This window comes from Ammospiza nelsoni, chromosome 3 (genome assembly GCF_027579445.1).
Source record: "Ammospiza nelsoni isolate bAmmNel1 chromosome 3, bAmmNel1.pri, whole genome shotgun sequence".
NCBI classification, from domain to species: Eukaryota; Metazoa; Chordata; class Aves; order Passeriformes; family Passerellidae; genus Ammospiza; species Ammospiza nelsoni.
Window position 1 is genome coordinate 86685411 of NC_080635.1, and position 21468 is coordinate 86706878.

Here is a 21468-nt window from a genome sequence, read left to right on the forward strand (position 1 = left end):
TATATGCTTAACACAGAATCTTTTTGAACTATTAAAGAGCAATTAAAAGTATGAAATGGTACTTGAGTTAATGTTCAGAGTATATAATGGATTTCTAAATGCACGTAAAGTCAACAAATACTCATCCTGCAGTTGTTGCATCCTAAACATCAATAACATAACCTATTTAATTAAATCTATGCAATTCAAAATAAGAGTTCTTGGCATTTTCTTTCTATCTTGGAACCAATTATGTGCAACTGTGCCTTGAAACCTACAGCTGCAGGAAAAACACATGTACTGGAAAAATGGCCAATTACAAAATCTCTATCTAATTAGAATGATAGAAAAATCTATAGAAAGAAGTGTGTTTGGATAATGTGGCTAATAGTGAGATATCAGAAACTACTGCTTTGTATCCTTTGGAAACAGAAATACACTTTTAATTTCTCAAAAGATTTGCAATCAATCAGCAATTAATTTTGACTATTTGGATGAAACAGTCATTCAAGGGATAATAATTTCTCATAGGAATTTCAGCAATACATGTAAAAAAAATGTAAACCTGCAAAACACATAAAATAGAGATTTTTAGGACATGTTGTCAATAACAGGTCTTTTGGATATAAAATTAAAATAATTTTTTTCTGTAACTTTCTCCTGTTATAAATATGTTACAAAAAGTTCTAAGGCCTTTTGGCCTTTCCCCACCCATTTCAAACCAGGTTCTTTTTGTTAATTTATGCATTCAACCATTTTGTTCTCCCTTTCTCAGCTACAGTGTCCACTTATACAAATAAAAAATTGCAAATTTAAGAAGCAAGTGAAATATGGGTAGCCAGGTAGCAGTAGCCAGGTAGCAGGTATTTTTATATTTTATTGAGAGACAATACATGAATAACAATACTTAGGAGAGATGGGTATGCAAATATATGTGCCTGCAGCAAGATGACTGATGTGCATATATAGAAAGCATACAAATAAACTTTGCAATCAGCAAGCAGGAGAATAATTAATCACAATTTATACTCCATATAAGAAGCAGGGATTAAAGGTGAAGTTCCCTTCAAGTATCTATGGAAAGATGTTCAGGATTTCCATGCCTAAATCTTCTTTTATAATCAGTGGGGACATGACTGATACAGTCACTACTTAAAAAAATTCTGTAGGTGGCTTATTAGAAGAGACTGGTTTTATCCTTTTTCTGGGAGAGGGCAAAGAAAAGCAGAAGAAATAAGTTGGTTTTTTTTCCCCTGTGTTATACAGTGCAAGATACTTTGACTTAACACATACCAAATACTTAAGTGTTTGCAAATTCCTTCATTTCCTCACAGTCTTTTCTAAAATCCCTAGAAGAATGAAGTCACCATGAATGTAAAGAATGGATTAAAAATGGAAAAAGCATTGTACAAGCTTACAAAAAGCAGTGTGGCACAAACAGGACCAAAAGTTAAAAGAGCTCCTTCATTTCCAATTGTGTTTATTCCTTCACACACTGACACGTGAACCACCTGCACATATCACCTTTTATTCTGGCTAGTGGTATTGTGCCCAGAACTGAAAATTAACTTCTCAATACACTGAAGAACTGAGTAACAAGGAACACATAAATCTTGTCTACCTTTCATCATTCTGTTGCAAGAAACTCTTTCCATCTAGAAACTTTATGGAAGCAGAAGGGTTAGAAATAAATAGGTTTATAGCATTCATTTTTAACTATGTTAGTTGCAAAAAGTCTTCTCTTTACACGTATCCTTAATTCTGCCCATATATCATGTATACATAGTTTTGGCAGGGTGATTTTAATATGCATAAACTTTTGAAGGAATAATCTCAATTTTATTATGAAATAACTTTCCTAATGTTTTAAATAATTAGAAACATAAAAAAACAGTTTAGCTGAAAAAAATCTGAAAAAAAATCTGTTTTCTATTTATTGTTAATCTTCAGTTACAAAATATGACTAGGTTTGATGTCACCAATATTAATTTGTTGAAATATAAACATTTCCTTAATATAATAAAGGGAACGGAGAAAAACTCACATTCATCATTTAAACTGTTAAAATATTTACAAAGTAATTCTAGATTTTGCTTGAAAATTCATTTTATTTGAAAGGGACAAAAGTCAGTCAGAAGAAAGTTAAGATCAAACTTCAATCTCAGAGGCTCCCACAAGTTATTTGAGATGTCCAACATTATATACTATATTATATATTATTATATTATATATATTATCATATACTATACTTTATGAATATCTAGTATATGCTATATAAGATTGTAATTTTGCATAAGAGTATTAGAAATACGGAACAGAATAATAAATTCATGTTTGTGTAGCTTAAATTTTGTAATTGGACTATTATAGGTAATACTTCCATAAATTAATAGCAAATTAATCAATTTGCTGTTAATTTAATCAACAATAATGCACTCAAACAGATCTTACATTTGAATTGCAGCAAGAAGGAGTTTGAAAGAAGGATTACTGCATCATCCTAGGTTTCTAGGTGCTGGTCATCTACCTGACTTAAGAAACTGCTTATCAGCCTCCCTTTCCCAACAGATAGGGGTGAGACAATAATTCCAAATGAGAAATGATCATTTTTCATTCAACATGAGGCCAACATAGGCAAGAAGGCCAGGTTAAAGAACAATTGGATATTGGCAGTTCTGGTCAAATTTTTTAAGTTTTCAGGCAGCAATTCTTGCTCATGGGAAAATTCTAGTAATTATAGCAGTGGGAATAAATTAACAGTAACTCTAGTGTCTACTCATCTAAAACTTGGAAAGGAGGAAATGATTCACTACAAATAAACAGGAGTCTTTTTGTGAAAAACAGAGGAAATGAGCAAACTTCTGGAACAAATCCCAGCTAAAACTCATTAAATCCAGCTGCACATACATATAATGACAACGTCTATAATGGCTTCATAGAAATAGATTCTTTTTAAAATATGACCCCAAAAAAATTTAGGTTGAAGTGGCAAAGAAGGTAAAGAAGTTCTGTTGTTCAAACCACTGCATTGACAAATTCATAGGTTCTGTTCCCACTAAGGTCTCTGTCATAATGCTACAAATACGATTACTTCTTTGATATTAAAGCAATATTATCTTTAAGCAATCATTCCTGAGATTATGAATTTAGCTGGAATTTGCTTGCAAATTTCAGTCACATTTTTAAGCTATGATGATTACATCAGCAGTAGAGAAAAAAAAATACACTAAAGAAGCCTACCTGCACTGGCATCTCTGAAACATCTTACTTTCATACTCTAAAGACAGAATGTTAATATAAATGTAAAACACCATATGCATATGGACACCTCCAGTGATCTCTGCTAGCCACTCTCTCTCACCTGCAAAGCTTAACTGCATTTTAAAGTCTATAGCAAGAGATTTTAAAATGCAACCCATTTCTTGATCATAGATCTGAATTACAAAACTGGGAAAACCCAGTGGTTTTAAGAATATAAGAATCTCTGAATCATACACACAAAATTCAGGAGACTTTCAACTGGTAATTTTCAGAACCAACTCACAATAACCTTTAACAAATTACCTTTTCCACACGTTTGATACCACCTAATATCAAACCTTTTTTTTTCCTAATTGAAAATGAGAAATAGTTAACATCTTCCTTCTTTCTAACCCTATGCCCAGAGGGGTAATTCAGTGACTTAAAGATAATAATTTATGTAAATTTGGAAATTAAATATTTTTATTTTTAATCTTCAGGGCACTTTAAACAAATATTCATTTAGTTGATATATATTTGCAATGCATATATTTTAATTCAAACAAAATCATAGGTTTTACTCCAAGTCTTTTTGAAGAACACAATTTAATAATCATGGACTATTCAGCCTGTACTACTAACACAGCATGCTACCACTGTTCTATTTCTTGTGTTTCTTCCTCTTAGTTTTAGTTTTGCTCCCTCCTTTTTACCAATGCAGTTTGAGTTCTCCACTCCATGTACTTGCTCTATTTCTCGGCCAGCCCCTCTGGCAATCTTCCTCTCCTATGTTTGTATCCCAGCCTTTTAGTCCCAAAAATCACCTTTCCCCTTACCCTGTGGTGCATTTCTTGCCTTCTATACTCCTCCTTAGGACTCCCTAGTCTGATATTGCAGATTCATTTATTCCAAGCTCCTGACATATCTATGTGTTCCCTTCTTTATCTCCTTTTTCCCCTCCTCTCTAGGTTTGACTTTTACATCTCTGGAATTGTAACCAAACAGCTTCATCCTCACTTTCTCAGGCTACCCACAAGACACAGGATATTGGTAGGTTTACCCCTGCTGGCAGGTAAGCTCTCACAATTCCGCATAGTGGGATCTGAATAGAATTAGGTGGAAGAAAGCAAGAAAATGAATCAGTCAAGATAAAGACAGTTTGATAAGTGAAAACAAAACAAAGCAAAAAGCCCAAATACCCCAAACCCAAACAAGTGATGCAAACCCAATCACATATCAACAGCAGATTGATACCTAGTCACACCCTTAGCAACAGCTACTTCAGAATCACTTCCCCAGATTTTAATTGCTAAGAATGACATGGCATGGCATGACATGTGTCACCATGCTATTCAGGTCATCTGTGTTGCCTCCCACCTTCTTGCCCACGCTGAGCCTACCTGCTGGCATGTCAGAGCAAGTAACCCTAGAGGAGGCCCTAACACTGTGAAGTACTGCTCAGCATTTGCTGAAGAATCATAGAATCCTGGAATTACCAAAGTTGGAAAAGATCTCCAAATCATAAGTCCAACCTCAGACCAAACATCACCATCTCAACTAAACATATAATTAATGCCAAGTCCAGCTGTTTCTTGAACACTTCAAGGGACAATAACTACATCATCTCCCTGCATAGCCTCTTCCAGTTCTTGACAACTTTTTCAGTGAAGAAATTCTTTCTGAAAGAGGAATTAACTTGATGTTTTCTTAACTGAAGAAAATTAACTCCATCCCATTCAAACCCAAAACAGATGGACAAACTGGCCACCTCCATCCTAATCCAGGCCTGTTGAGAAAAAGTATTTTGGAGAGCTCATTCATAGGGTAGCATTTGCTCACAAAAGTCTATATGCCTAAAGATCTGTACCCGAAAAATCTGGTAAGATTTTCCTGAGATGGGAAAAATGCAAAACGTCACCATGCCAGCATTTCCATCTACAAAGCATGGGTTAACATAATTTTTCAAACAGAAGGTTAATGCAGTGCTTACATTCACCTAATAAACGGTTTTCATTGTTTCTGTCTTAGAGATAAAAAAAATATTTGGCACCTACTCTGTTTACCAGAGTAGCAGCTTCATACACATCTTTAAATTAAAAGTGAAAACCAACCTCAATTATAAAAAACTGTTATAAGACCAATTATTTTTTGGTCATACAAAGTTTTGAGGATATGGGACAATGGAGAGACTATGTAAATGTTGAGTATTTTGGAAGCAGAAGGCAATTTAATTTTCTAGGGGAGGAAGGAAGGAAGAGACTCTGATGCCATCATGTTATTAATCAGGACATCATAATTCTTGAACTCAAGTGAAATTATTATTTCTAATTTTTTTTCCTTCATTAATTTTTGTTTTTAAAGCCTGCAAGTTTGAGTTTCTTTCAAAAGATTTTTTTCTATACATACAATATTCATTTGCAGTTACATTCACTTGGGGTTAGTCACATAATGGTACTGCTCTAAATAGGACCTGTGACTACCTCATACATGTATTGGTTAAGATGTACTAATTTGACAGTATTTGTTTTTGGTGTCTTACATTTTTACTGCAGTGTGTAAAGGTTCTAATTGGAACAGATTTTATATACAAATTAGTTATGAAAAGGAAAATGGAAGAGCTTCTTTTCATTACTGGATTGCTCTGCTAAACTGGCATTATACACCCTGAGGCATAGCCACTATATTTCTGAATTTGAGACTGATAGTGTGCTAGAATAATTGTCTGAGTCTGCAGTTTCAGAACATTGTTTTCACTGACCTTCTAACCTTTTCAATTACTGTAGAATAAGAAATGAGCTAAATGAAAGTTCATTATTCTTTTAAATTAATTATTATAAATGCTTTAAACAATTTATAAAAATTTAGACCAACTAAGATTCACCTCCCATGCACTACCTTTCACTATCCCTTGAAAGCAGTAAGGTTAAAGAATGATTATAACATAGCACTTAAACTGAAAATTAGAACTAAATCTTTAGCAGCAACATAATACCATGAATGCTAAACCAGTGCATCATGTCCAAAAAAAGCATTTAAAATTTCTTTCCTTAAACTGAAAAGCATCTTCAGACCAATGAAGAGAATATTTTAAAACTACTATCTATGCTAAATATAAAGAATCATAAATGCAAATGAAAATATTAAACCTCATTAAAAAGAAAAAAATTCTATCCATGCATGATCCTAAATCTGTGCTAAGTTCTGTGGACTGGAACATAGCTCAGGGGCATGAGTTCTTCTGAAAGAAATTATAGCCATGGAGAATTCTGCTTTCAGAATGGTCATCATGGTCATCATGGATTCACAATTTGAGGATGTTGCCATTAAATTATTATTTGGACCTTGACAACATTCATTTTCAAAAATACAAATTGTTTGTAGGATTTTTTCCAGCCCTCATTTCCATTTTAGCACAGAAGTGAAGGAGAATGTCTAATTTCACATCACAATGAAGTGAAGGATAAAAATAAAAATCAATTACTGAGGAGCTAACATGGAATCTCATTTTTAATCTATAGCAGCAAATCACGGACAGATCAGAAATCTAAAATCTAGCTAAAGAGTATGGAACAAATTCCTAAATAATTTTCAGACTTTAAAAAGTCTATAACTAGTTCTTCATGTTTCTGAAACATAGAGGAGTCTGTTGAAAGGCAGAATATAGTACTGAGTGGGCCAGTGCAGCCAGGCATGTTCCTACAGATAGTTGTCTGTCAGTATTTCTGGATGGACCCTTTTAGACTGACTGATTAGAATATATTTAAAGGTTTAATCTATGGATAAGTGAAGCTTTTGCTTCTATTATTTACTGCACAGGACTGGGAAACCACGAAATTGCCATAGATAGCTAGATAAGCTTCTCCTAAAAAAGAAGATGTCTATATAAGGTCCAACAGCATCTTCATGCTATTTCAGACAGACAACTGCCAGTACAAAGCACATGGAAAAATCCCTCAGGGCTCAGAAGAGTCCAAGGGGCAATTCTATAGTGGTAAAGGTCCTTACACATCATGAATATAGACATCCATCATCAGGCACCATGAGAAGAAATGAGTTTTGAGATTTCTAGATGGTACTGTGAAGGGAAAGAGTGTTTTCTTCTCAAATGTTTGGGAACTTCACTGAGAAAATTGTGCCCGGCCACTACAGTGCTGAGTGATTTGTGATCTGTACAAGACCAAATAGATCACGCAGTAGCAGCAGCAGGCACTACTCAGACGGTCACAAAACGTTTGTATATGACATGCATGATAAAATGTAAAGGTGTTATTTTTTGTTTTTCCAAGAGCTAAGAAAAGTGACACTATGTTAGAGGAAGGAGGATTAATCAGGAGCAAGGAAGCACTCGTGATACAAGTCAGAGTAAGTTCAGTGGATGATGAGTGAAATCACTATTAAATTTCCTCTTGTGCCACGACTGTGATATGGGAGTGGTTAGGCATGGCAGGGAGACTGCCTGTTTGTTATTCAGAAGCTGTACTGAACTGCTCCTTATTTAAAGTTGCAGGCTGTTACTTTTACCAGACAGCTGTGTTTTGCTTTTTCTGCCTGTCACTGTGTGGCATCAATAAGATTTGGGTTTGATACGAATGTCAATTTAACATGAAATGCCATTGACACAACAGCACAAAGAACTGGCATCGTTATATCAGAATGGGGAAATATTTTAACTGAGCTGTGAACAGGAATAGCTGTGGGAATCCCTGTATCTAATCTTCTCTACCCAACAAAAATTAGAGGTGTCTCAGGAAGAATAGATTTAATCAGATGAGGGAAACAGGTCCCCTGAATAAGAAAACTGCAATTATGAAAGAAAAACAGACATTTTCTAGAAATCAGAAAAAAAAAAAAAGCTGTCACACGTGTCAATAAGTATACACTTAAATTTTTACATGCAGATCGCTACTGACGTCCTCTACTAGCAGGGAATTAAAGTCATCAAACTTATGTTGCCATTTCCTCAGCACAGAGATATAAATGTCCACAGTCATTCCCTCTGACAGCACTGTAGAGATACTGGAAGTGGACACTTTACCATATTCCTCCTAACACACTATAAGGAAATGGCTTTTTAAACTTGTTTTACACAAAGTTGACAAGCTGCCTTCTTTGTTCCTCACTTTTCTTCTCTGGTAGACTCATGTTCAGCTATTGCTCAAATTACTATTTCATTGACTCTTACTTCACCAATTTCAGGCTAAAATATTCTCCATTTTTCTGAAGTTCTTTCCTTAAATTAAATCACTGTAATTTTAGTTTTTACTCAAAATATTTCATAGTTTCTCCAAACAGTTAACTTGAGAAAGAGTACAGATGTTTTCATGGTCTTTTCTAGTTAAAAAATACCTCTGCCTGTCAGGACAAATCTATTTACTTGAAAGCATCTTGTAGTTATAGATCAAAGAATAAGATAACTATAATTTCCAGCTTCCAATCAGTATTACCTGAATTGATTTCCTCTATAGAAGATTTCATGAGAAATTTCATGAGAAATTTCCTTTAGAACTTAAATATTTTATAGATTTCCTCTTAATATCTGCTTATATTCTGATTTTACAGTTTATAAAAACACCTTGGATTCTGAGTTTATGAAATTTGGTTTTACTATGCTGTTAATGAGATTCTGAAAACAGAGATACAAGTTTCTTTATCCACATTTCTGTCCTCATTGATCATTAGCTTTTTCTTCTACTGTATTTTTGAATTTAACCTTCAGAATTCACTCTATCAAAAAGGATGGAAAAGTAGTTGCACACAAACAAAATAGCAGACTTTCACATTAGTCTTTTTAATAACAACCTGCAATTTTATTTCTTAATTTCAATAGCAATAGTAGAAAGAAAACTACCACAAAACCAACAATTAAGGGCAGTTGATGATGCCTTGTAGGTAACAGGAACTCAGCAATCACATAGGAAGTAACCTGAACTAATTAACCTGATTTATTAGACCAGCACTTCTCCTATCTCTGTTTCATGATATTAATCATTCAATTTCATTCACTCCAGCATATATTTCTCATTTCCTTCAGTGAAACTATATTTTATCACTTTTTGATTTGTTTTAGTATTTTTAAAGTATCTGGCATAATGGTTTAATCTGAAAAGTGAATAAACTTCAGGGTAATCTTTCAGTTAATTCTGCTGTATACTATAGCTGTTTTAAGCCAAAAAGATAATTATCATTTTGTAATTCATGTATTTACTGAATTAAAAATGGACATATTTGTTTGGTAACTGAATTTTAAGTGCACCAAAAAATTCAAAATCCATGAAATAATGAGTATAAATTTCTGCTATATATAATCTCTAAGATATTACTAGGATAGGACTTTCAGAAAAAGAATGTGAGTCAGCACTGCAGCCAGTTTTCAAAGCACTGCAAAAGAATATATCTTCTGCTTGTATTTTTACTTGCATTAATTTCTGAATGGTGAAAAATTTTACACTGAAGGGTTTGGAAATAACAGTTACAGCAGAAGGAAATCACCTGGTTAGATGGTCACTGTCTGAAAAATTTATTATATTGAATTTGGTTTCCTGAAAATAGATGTGAGAAATAAAGTATTAGTTTGTATTTAAAACTGGGGATTGTCTCATGTTAGAGAAATTAGGAAAAGAAGTCATTAGAGATAAGCTTTTCAACATGAATGGCTGCAAGTTGATAACATATGATAAAATAAATTAGACACTTGGCAACCAAAATAAAAAAAAAATATAAAGTGTTATGCAGACATAGGAAAATAAGTTTTGCCTCTCTACTCAGTACTAAAATTACTTAGAAGATAATTACATAGAATCATAGTTAGAAGATTATGTCAAATTCAGTCTACACACTGCAGAAAATGTAGAAATAACTCAGAAGAATAGAAAACACAGTTTAAAAACTAAACAAACAGTCGGGAAAAAAATCCTTAAGACATGAATTAAGGTATCTTATTTTACACAGAAAAATATGGTGCAAGAGAGGAAATCTTACAATAAAGTGCAACAAAATCAAGCATTTGGATGTAGAAATTAGGCAAAATTATATTTTTAAGTAAAATTACATTAATAAACAGTAGGTGGAAGTGGTCACGGAAGCAGCATTTAAAAACAGCTGATTCAAGACCCCTGAAATCAGAGCCCTTAAAATAAGATTGTTTTTAAAACAGATCTTTTGTTCCTTTACTTCCAAAGGAAAATGTCTGCAGTTTCTCTAGGCAAATTAGAGCAGATTTCCCTAGCCATTCTTCAGTGGTTCTGTAACAAAAAAAATCTAAAAGAATATTCCACAGCTTGCTCCAAAGCAAGGAGAAAACATCAGATGTACTAAACTGTGCAATGATTCAATTTCTGTGACACACTTTGTTGTTGTGGTACTCTGCTCTGCAAGATTCAACAGCAATTCATGGAAAGTAATGAGATAATAAATTGAAAGTAAATGGAACTTGGAGATTCCTTGAACCTGGAAAAATATCCTTTTATGTGTGTTGGAAACAAACTAGTTATCCCCAAAATTATTCCCCACAAAAAAATCATTGTTTTCCCAGCAAAAAGGAATTCAATTAATTGCATACAGTCTGTGGGACAAGTGCACTGTTTGTGAAAACTTGTTCAGTCTGGTCTCCTTCCAGTATACTCCACTCTGATCCTGACATGCAGTCAGGCCAGACTAAGAGTGTATACCCAGGTACTCATTTTTTCACTTTTTCTTTTTCTTTTTCTTTTTCTTTTTCTTTTTCTTTTTCTTTTTCTTTTTCTTTTTCTTTTTCTTTTTCTTTTTCTTTTTCTTTTTTTTCTTTTTCTTTTTCTTTTTTTTCTTTTTCTTTTTCTTTTTCTTTTTTCTTTTTCTTTTTCTCTTCTCTTCTCTTCTCTTCTCTTCTCTTCTCTTCTCTTCTCTTCTCTTTTTCTTGTCAAAGTTGACTGACTGCAGAGATTTAATTTTCCATTTGCCATGATTTTCTGTTAATTTTCTGCTAAAATTTGACAACTAATATATTCAACCCACATATATGTCACAACATCATAACTAAATCTTAAAAATAATTATGCTTTCTAGGTTTAAAAATGCACACATTTGCTTTCAACAGTGTTTTTATATTACTAACACCTATCCAGTCATGTAGACAAAGAAAGCACGGTCTCTTAACCACAGTATATTCTAGGAAATTACCTTCAACATTCAAAAAGAAATCACTACAGCTGAGAAATAAAAATTTCCCTACAAAGAAACCAATCAGATCATATTTATGATCTACTTACTTGTATAAGTCAGCTGAAATCCTTGGTCAGTATCAGATCCATTGGTATTAAACTCTATCCACATATGGTTAGAGGTGCTATTAAGAATAACTCCCATCATGTCATTTTTGGTGAAGATTCCAAGAGAGCGTGAAGAACTGTCTTTTCCATCATACACCTTGCAGAAATAAGAGCATGAAATTGAACATCAAATCTAAATATATGAAAGATTTTAATTTATACAATAATTCCAAAGTTAGCAAGGTATTGCCAATAGTTTAACCAAAACCTTAATGTATCTATTTTGAAAGATATATAGCCCTGGGTTATACAGTTCAGGGAAATCTTAAATATTCTGTGCCCCTTCCAGTGTTTTATTTACTGAAAAGTCTTTTGCCTTTTCAGTTTTGTAAGCTCATCTTGAGAGAAATTAACATTTATATGCAATTCTACCTTCTGAGGTTTGGTTAACTAAGATTGTTTTCTGGATTATTCACAAAGGCGAACAGAAGTATAAGTTCTGAAATTACCATTGAAGGTAAAGCCTTACAAACTACTCTGTTCTCTCCTGTCTCAATATATCAACAGCAAAAATGAGATTCTAAGTCAAACTGTCCTCTTTTATCTCAGGCTCTAAGCCTGCAGCAATTTTGGTTTACTATCGGATTTAACAAAGACTGATAAATTTTCAAAAAGATATGTGAGTCTATTTCCAAATTAATTGTAGAGATGTTCCCATTTGCCATGTTACTTTAGTGAAAACTTTGAACAATATCAACATATGTACTTTTTCAAATCCTGAAATTCTTAAGAATGCCATTTTGACTGTTCACAAATACATGAGAAGTACAAAATCTTGCCAGGAACATTATTTGTTTTCTTATTGCAAAACCTTGAAACCCACAAAGTACAAAAATAGCCTTCTGCAGTTTTGTTTTGTTTGTTGGTTTGTTTTCTCAAGATGACCTTAAAAAGCTAATTTCTTCTTTAAATTAAATAAATCTCCTCTACTTTCTTACGGAGAAATAAAGTACAATATAAAGTGTGTAAATACGCACCATACGTGAAATGTCATGTCAGTGCTTATACAATAGAAAGAAATGGATTTGAGCAGCTGGTTTCTGATATGAAGTGATAGTTTGTCCTTATCTCATGTGTCCAAGAGTGACTGGAGAGAACCAGCACAAAAGCTACCATTACAGTAAAAGCTACCATTACAGTAAATATTTGAAGCACTGGATCTTTGTCCCTCCACTAGCAGACCTTGTGGTACGGTGCGGATTTGCACTGGTTCCAGTGAGAAGCAGGAGTGACCCATTTAACAATCTAAATTGCTACATCTGGGTCACAGGCAGTTGTTCCTATTTGAATGCCCAACTTGATCTATTAAAAAAATTTAGAAATGCTTCTTTTGAGATGACAGACCATTGTAACATTTGTAGGCGAGGGCGAACAATTAAAAGCAGTTTTATTTCTTGTGGAGAAAATACCAGCATGCCATCCATACGTAGATGTCTTGAAAGTACCATGTTCATCTCAAATGCCATTAACAAAACAAAATAATAAAAACAACATGCATAAAGATTTTTTTAAGAAAATCCATGTGTTTACTTTTATAAAGCAACATAGATATGAATAATTGCTTACTCTAAAGGAAATTTTGAAAAAAAAATATTGTGCCAGCAATTGATAGAAGAATACATTCCATCTTTATTATTGATGCAAAGATTGTTTTATACCAAGGCACACAGATTAGATGCCTCAGAAGATACAATCCATTATATTTAAGGTTCACACAAGCAGTTACACGTACTTAAGGTCCACTTTTCTTGGAAGAAATATAACTTTAGGCTATGCTAAGAGTATCTGAAAAATTACTTGGAAGCTTCTAACCATTGTCTTGGGACAGAGCTACTGATCAATTTCATGGACAGATTATGCTTTATTTATCAGAGCTGGAAATCTGTTGTACAAAGTAAAGAATCATTTGTTCCCCATAAGATTTATTTCCATAGATATATTATACTTCATCTGGGAGATAATACTTGAAATGGAATGCTCTAATAATTGTCATTAATTAAAAATGCTTTAATAATTGTCATCAATTAAAAATGCTGCCTATGTTTAAGAAAATATTTTTATTCATCTATAAAACAAACAAACAAACAAAAACTCCTACAGCTAAAGATTACAGACATCTTGTTTCAACAGTGTTCTACCTCACTGACTATTAGAGATAATCTTCCTACCTGAGGACTAACAAGTAAAGCAATAGAATCCCTCAAGATTAATCTAGACCCAAATGAAAAGAGCGTTTCATGAAATTAAAATTAGATATGAGAGATCCTGTGAAAACAGCCGTAAAAAAAACCCAAACCAAACAAAAAAACAACAACAAAAACAAAAAGGCTAGAACATTTTTGGTGACATTTGTCCATCTGTTGTTCACATTACAGACATAAGCAAGTACTTATGAAGCAAGTGAAACATTATTAGTGAACAAATACAAACACTCAAGCACTGAATCTCCCGTGTCCACACTGAAAAGTTGGTTGAACCATCCTAGGAAAGAAAACGCTTTTCCACCACTGCTTGTGATGTTAATTAATGTGGGCCCAGGATCACTCCCAATAGCTTGTGTACAACCATTGTGTCATGTCATATGCCACTGACTCCAGAGGTACAGAATTTCATAAACTAGCCTAGACTATTTGTCACTATTCATTCATATTTAGTACATACATTTAACCTATTTAAGAGAACCCATTTGAAATACAATTCACATGCTGCAATTACAATTTCCTCAGTCATGAAGGAAAAAAAAAGGTCTATTTTGCAAAAGAGATGAAAATCAGAATATTACATTCTGCTTTTCCTCTTACCTTTGAAAAATTCACTGCAATTGCATTATAAAGATTCTGGCATAAGCAGCCACTTTAAAGAGCTATGAATCTTCAAGTGGCAGTTAGAACAGGGAGAACCAGGAGGATGAAGTGTTAGTGAGTGAGAAAGGATAAGCTCTAAAATAAAGCGATAATCCAAGTATTCACTTTTGTCATATGTTCTTCAAAATGGTGAAACTGTTTCTATTACTTTACTTGAACTGAAATTTCCATCCCAATAATTCAAGTTCAAATTTTGTCAAAACTATAGAACATTTGCCCACAAATTACAGACATTAACCTGCACACATTCGTTTTGAAAGCAACAGGTTTGACCCTTCCTCACGCACTTGCCTTACTGATGCCAAAAATACTCTTGCAAATTATATGCCATTCCATACACTCTACAGCCACAATATCCAGCCTCAATATTCCCACTTGAATACTGAGCTGATATATAGAGCTGCAGATTAGTTTATATTTTCAAAGCAAGTAAATAGTAATAGAGTAGGAGTCAAGTCATCACAACTTGATTGTCTACACAGTATCTATTGTCGGTGCATCCCTGGAACACATTAAAGCAGACTTACTAACACCTTCACAAATCTTCCCTGAGAAAGCATAGGTGCAGAAGCTGCATAGGCCAGGAACTGTTTCTGAGAGCTACCTTATTGTGCAAGGTGCAAGAATTTAACATTAGAGGGGAAGTCAAACTGCAGAAGCTGGTCTGGGGGACAGTGAGGGAAGATTACAGAGTTGTTTGGAGCTATGTTTAGAATTAATTAAGCCTAAGTATTCAGGGATGCCTCTTTTTCCCTATTTTTGAGGAACTGAAAGAGTTTGTTTTTCTTACTGGGGCTAAAAAATGCAGACAAAAGAACAGGACAACACTACAGTTATTCATGAGGAGAAATGCTCCAATAACAGTGTTAATATATCTGCACCTGCTGTGGGAATGTACAACACTCACCTGAAGGAGAAGGAAAGGAAATGCTGGCTAGAGTTCCTTGACGTTTCTTCAAGTTTCTTATTCTGACAGTAAAAAGAAATTACTTGCAACTAAACTTACCCAATTTCCTTAACTGCAGAGATTTTATAGCGTAAATCATTCCAAAGGACACACTTTTAAAATATTCCTTGGAAGCTGGGCAGGCAAGGCCTGTATAGTTTGCTGACACTGCTAACATTATGAAATCCTTTCACTACCTCGTCATGGAGTTTGAAGTGATCTTACCTCAAACTGTAGTGTTATATGCTTTGTCTGACACTCCTGGTAGGTTGATCTTGGGATTCTTAGAGATGAGTAATGAGGTGGTTGGCTCTCACAATTAAGGGGTGAACATCACATGCATGTTAAGAGAAGTTTTGTAAATGTATAGTTATGTTACTGTAATATGTACTCCCCCTTGCACTGTTATCATGGGATGCCCTTGATAGTCAGGGAATTTGGGGAGGGTTAGCTTGTTACTATGGTAACACCTGACTTCCAATCAAGATATAAGAAAGTGATCTCCACCATTGGATGGCAAGGAAGGAGTTGACTGACAAGACTTTAGGAGGGACTAGAGGTATAAAAGGCAGAGCATCTGAGCACATGGCAGATAGTCACAGGGGCTCCCAGTGCTCTAATTTTTCCTTATTTAGTCCTTTTGTTGTATTTTCTGTTAAGGTTTAATAAACCCTTAAAATTTTAAAATTGAGCAGTCATTTCTCACAGGATTATTACATTATTATAACAGGCTTTTATCGGCCCACTTTACCACGCACTTCTGTGCAGCATTTTTTGCCCTTCTTTAGCTACGTTTCCCCACGGTGCCCCTGCCCTGGCCACGGCTCAGCCATGCCCTGCAGTGGGCAGATGGATTTGGCTGGAACCAGCTGTACCCAGCTGTAACTGGCTGTGCCCAGCTGTAACTGGCTATATCTGGCTGGAACAGGCTGTATCTGGCTGGAACCGGCAGTGCCTGGCTGGAACCGCTGTATCTGGCTGGAACCAGCTGTGCCTGGCTGGAACCGGCTGTGCCTGGCTGGAACCGGCTGTGCCTGGCTGGAACCAGCTGTGCCTGGCTGGAACCGGCTGTGCCTGGCTGGAACCGGCAGTGCCTGGCTGGAACCGCTGTATCTGGCTGGAACCAGCTGTGCCTGGCTGGAACCGGCTGTGCCTGGCTGGAACCAGCTGTGCCTGGCTGGAACCGGCAGTGCCTGGCTGGAACCGCTGTATCTGGCTGGAACCAGCTGTGCCTGGCTGGAACCGGCTGTGCCTGGCTGGAACCGGCTGTGCCTGGCTGGAACCGGCTGTGCCTGGCTGGAAATGGCTGTGCCTGGCCGGAACCGGCTGTGCCTGGCTGGAAATGGCTGTGCCTGGCCGGAACTGGCTGTGTCTGGCCGGAACCAGCTGTGCCTAGCTAGAACCGGCTGCATCTGGCTGGGGCAGCCCCAGCCTCTCCTCACGGAGCTGCAGCTGCTGCCAGGGATGGGCACTCACACCCAGTGCAACATTATGTACATAGAGATTTTCTTGTAAAGCAGAGTGAGATACTGAGTTGGGAAAATGCCCTGTATTTCAGCACAAGGTTTATAAATACTCTTAAGCTTAGTGCATCTTGCAGCTTCCACAGTGGAGCACAAGATAGAAGGCTGGGGTTTATAACACATTTTGCTCATATTTTGGGTGCAGATAGGAAAGAAAGCAAGCTTTAAAGTCTATAACCCTGCCAACATGCTGATTCCAATGGAAATATGTAAAATGACATCCTGGCATGGGAATAGAGAGGAAATACACTTTGTTTTCATCAATGCAGGTAATAGAGAGACCTTAATTGGTGGAAGAGGGCTTAATTGTATAAATGGAAGCTGTGATGAGGGAGCTGACTCAAAACCAGAGAACAGTCCTTGCAGTTCAGACATCACCACAATTTTGCCTTTGCTTCCTTTGGATCCTCTGAAGTATTGTGCTAAAAGGTCTATAAAATAAAGTATCTAACAGTTCGCTCAGAACAGTTTTGTCTCAGGCAAATCTTTCTTGTATCTCCAGGGAATATTGCTAAGTATGCTGGACACATTACACATGAGATTTTCTGAAGGATAACTGAGTTTCTTGAATGTTTCTTTAGAGTTTTCTAAGGGATTCTTTGTTTGTTGTAGATTTTAAAGTAGTTTATTAAATTATTTACAAACCATATATCTGCAAAGCATCTGGGAGACTTATGTACCACATTCTAGCCACTCAGAGGGCAATTAAGTTCTTTCTTCCCTGCTGCATCTCTTCAAAGCAAAAATACTTTTGGGGATCTGCACTGTCAGACCATGGATAATAGGAGCAAAGGACAATACAAACCACATATTTCGTCCACCTACTCAATTCCCTTTGGTCTAAAAGCAAAACCAAGGTCTTGCACTGTTTTATATGTGGTAGCATTCATTATCAATGTTTTTGTGGGTAAAGACAGAGAAAATGCTGTTGTTTTGGTTGTAATTTTCTAATCTATAAACTGAAATATAAGTTTTGTTTATTTCATGGTCAAATGAAGTACTTGTGGGAAAGAAGAGATATAATAACAAAGATATAAATGTCTATATTAAAATGAAGCCCTTTTTTCCTCTCCACCTTCATCCTGTCTGTAAATGCCTTGTTTTTTGCAGGAAATTAATCGCCACACTTAATTATACAAGGAAGCTCTTAAGATGATGAAATGGATAAAAGTATAGCCACCAATATTTGATCCATAACAATTATATCTTTAAACTCCTTGTGAGAAGCACTCGGTGCAAATTAAAAAAAATTAAGAGACAGCAATTTCTAACATGTTAAATGGGTTGCTGGAACATATCCAGAAAGGAAATTGCTAACTGAATTCTGAATACTTTGTGATTTTAAGTATTAATTAACCAAAAATTTGGGAACATTAAAATTGAAACACTTGTTTAATGTTCAAATTTTAGGTTTCCTTTTAAGATTTAAACCACTTTAAACAGTCTAATACTTCTGGAAATGTAATTGAAATCACAATGTCTCTGATAGTTTCCTTGAATCTAGTATCAAGGCAGTGACGCTATCCACCTATTGGATATGAAAAGAAAGATAATTGCCATTGGAAACAGATTTATTAATGCAATGTGAATAGTTAGCATAGAAAGTGAAATAATTTTCTTGTTACCTTAACAATATCTCCCTCATGCAGCTGAAAGGTCCTGGCTCTAAGATGGATCCCTTTTCCCGCCTCAGTTTCAATTTTATAGATACATTCATGGTTGTTGTCATAATTAGATGGAAAATTGGGAGACAATAATGTTCCTTCATTTCCAGAGACAGTTGCTCCACATTCAGCTAAAGAAAATAGACACATTAAAACAAAAGAAGTGAATTATCCAATTCAAGAAAATATAAGTTATTATCAATAATATTTAGACTCTATGAAATCTCTAACAGGCTATCTAGGAAAAGTATATTTCTATCAGGTCTCATCTGTAGGACCAACTCCTAGAAACCCTATCAAAGCTGCCATCTCCTGTATTTCAGTGGGTCTGTTTATTATGTGCACTTACATGCTTTTACCTTCAATTTATCCCCTAGTCCTCCCATCACACTAACAATAATGGAGGTTTGCCTGGATACAATAAAAATGGAATGCTTTTTTGAAATATAGTTATTGCGGTAACATTTCAAATAAGCATAATGTTGATTTTACCTCTGTATTCAGGTTTACAAATAAGTATTTAAAAAAGCAGACAGTAAGCTCAAAAAAAGAAAACAAAACCAAAAAAACAAATCAAAAACCAATCTGGTACTAAATCAAGAACATTCAAACATGTTTTTATCTACCTGGAATAAAACAAACAAACAAAAAAAAAAAAAACCAAATCAACATTTATTGACATCAGTCAATGCCAAGGAGACAGATCCTTTCCTTTCTGGGTAAAGAGTAGGTGAGTCTTTTTCACAGCCATCTGTAGCAGGCACCAATTGACACTTTCATTAGACATTTCTTGTTGTAGCTCCCCAGTAAAGAAAATAATAAAGAGCAGGAGGAGTGGTATGTTCCAGACCATGGACTCAGTTTGAATTTTGAATAAAGACTAATAAAATTATGCCAAATATGACAAATATGCAACATAAATTCCACCATGTAGATGAAAACATCTAAACAGACAGCAAATAATATTGGTGTACTGTTCAAACAGATATTAAAACTACTTAAAAATTACCTAAAAATACCTTATAAAATCCCACATTATCATTAACATACCAGCAATTAATCTTCAGGTTGTTTTTAGGTGTATGAAATTGATATTGATATCTCATTTTTCAGTCTAGGGATAAAATACCTTGTGGTTTTTTGACCAAAACATCATTAGACCTCATTTGGAGTTTTGTAAAAACAAAACAGATAAAATAATAATAAATTAATGTATTTTACAATTAATTGTATAATAACAGATACGCCCTATCAAAGAAGGTGTAGGTGTAGAAAAAATCTGTATTTTTTCTAAAAATATTTAATAGATTTTTAGGGGTTTTAGGATGGTAAAGCATTTATTTGGGAAGAATTCAAGAAGCAATATATGATTTATATTTGCAAAGAAACTGTCTAAACATTTTGGTTTTATATTTCCAAGGCTTCACAGATACCAATTTATGTCCCTCTTGCTTTTGAAAAGTATAATAAGAGAGTATTTTTACTTCCTCCCTACAATGAATCTGAAGAAAGAAAGGGAGTAAGAAGGAGAAGGAGAGGACAGCAGGGATGGATGAAGGGAAGTGGAAAGGAGGGAAGTAAGGATGAAAAGGGGAACAAGGGAAGGGGGAATGAGCCAAAGACAATCCTACATGAAGCCTCATTTTTAGCCTGTGTTTGGGATCTCCTTAGGCAAAATGAAAAAGGAAATCACCAATAAACTGGTTTAGGATCTTTATCTAGCCTGTTAAGTTAGAGCTCATTCGCTGTTTTAATGTAGAGCTTTATATTCTCCCCTTCCTTAGCTCCAAATTTGTGCTACATTATATTTAACAGAAGGATGTTGGAGAATAAGAACCCTTGCCACCAAGCTTCAGACAGATGAACTCTCTCCTTGTTGGAGAATGTAGAATGCATAAGGTATTTCTAACATGTTCAAAGTCACTTTACATTGCCTAAATGTTTCAAAGAACTGTAGTACACTGAGAAATTAGATTTTTACTTCAATACTTCTATGGTAAAGCATGTCAAGTGTGTGATACTTATCACATATGGCTTCATATACATGTCTCTCTGTACCTGTTGGTGTGTACATATCCACATGTAGCTATTTTTGTCTTGGATTTTAGGAGGAAGGTGGGACTGATAAGATTTATAAAATGTAATTCAAAGCAATGCCAGAATTAATGCCACATTAATGTAAAACATTTACAACACCAGTACTCTACACTACTTTTCTGCAAACAAGTGCTTGCCTAGGTAAAGGCATGCAAAAAACTAACGATCCCTTAGGCCCCATCAGTATCTTCTTATCTACCTCCTTTAAAGCTAGAAAAGCACAAGTACGTTGTTGAAGAGAAAAAAGTATGGAAGCAAAGGATTTTTTCTTACTTAATGTTCATGCAATATTCTACGTTTTGTTTCAGTGACTGTAAACCACTAAGACATATGCAGTTATAGAGAAAGTGTACAATGAGCTTTCCAAAATCTAGAACTTGACACATTTCTTGATCCAATAGGTCTATGTTCCAACGTTCAAAGCCATAGTAATTTTAGATCTGTGAATAAACTATTCACACGTAAGGAATAACGAGAGTTAAAAACTAAAATCAAAATACTACTACCCTTCTAAAATATGGTACTCTCAGAAAGAAGCAGATGTATTCTAACATTATCAATTATTTACTAAACTTCAATTACATGGCAAAGTTCTCTGAACTCGTTAGCACTCATCTACCTCCAATCCATGCTATAAAACCATATTCATGTTACCCTTTTTCAAATCCCTTGCAAATACCTGACAGCTATTCAATTTCATCAGGCCCCATCATTCCGTTCATTATCATGACAAAGGCTTGCTCATGTCATCTGGCCAGTCAAGTTCCCTACCTCATCTTGTGTCAGTCAGCAAATCACTAACACAGACCCGAGAAAGAGGCTTTCAAAGGAAGTTAAGCCCTTCTTTGTAAT

General features: G+C 35.0%; 1 protein-coding gene across 1 annotated transcript in view; it reads right to left on the minus strand.

Annotated features, from left to right (window-relative positions):
* The window catches only part of CSMD1 (CUB and Sushi multiple domains 1), a 1067119-nt gene that overhangs the window by 192035 nt on the left and 853616 nt on the right, over window positions 1–21468 (minus strand). The window contains exons 22-23 of the mRNA XM_059468452.1: window positions 18481–18650; window positions 11463–11619 (exon numbers count right to left, since the gene is read on the minus strand). Coding sequence (XP_059324435.1) covers window positions 11463–11619; window positions 18481–18650 — 327 coding nt within the window. The remainder of the gene's footprint in view (window positions 1–11462; window positions 11620–18480; window positions 18651–21468) is intronic.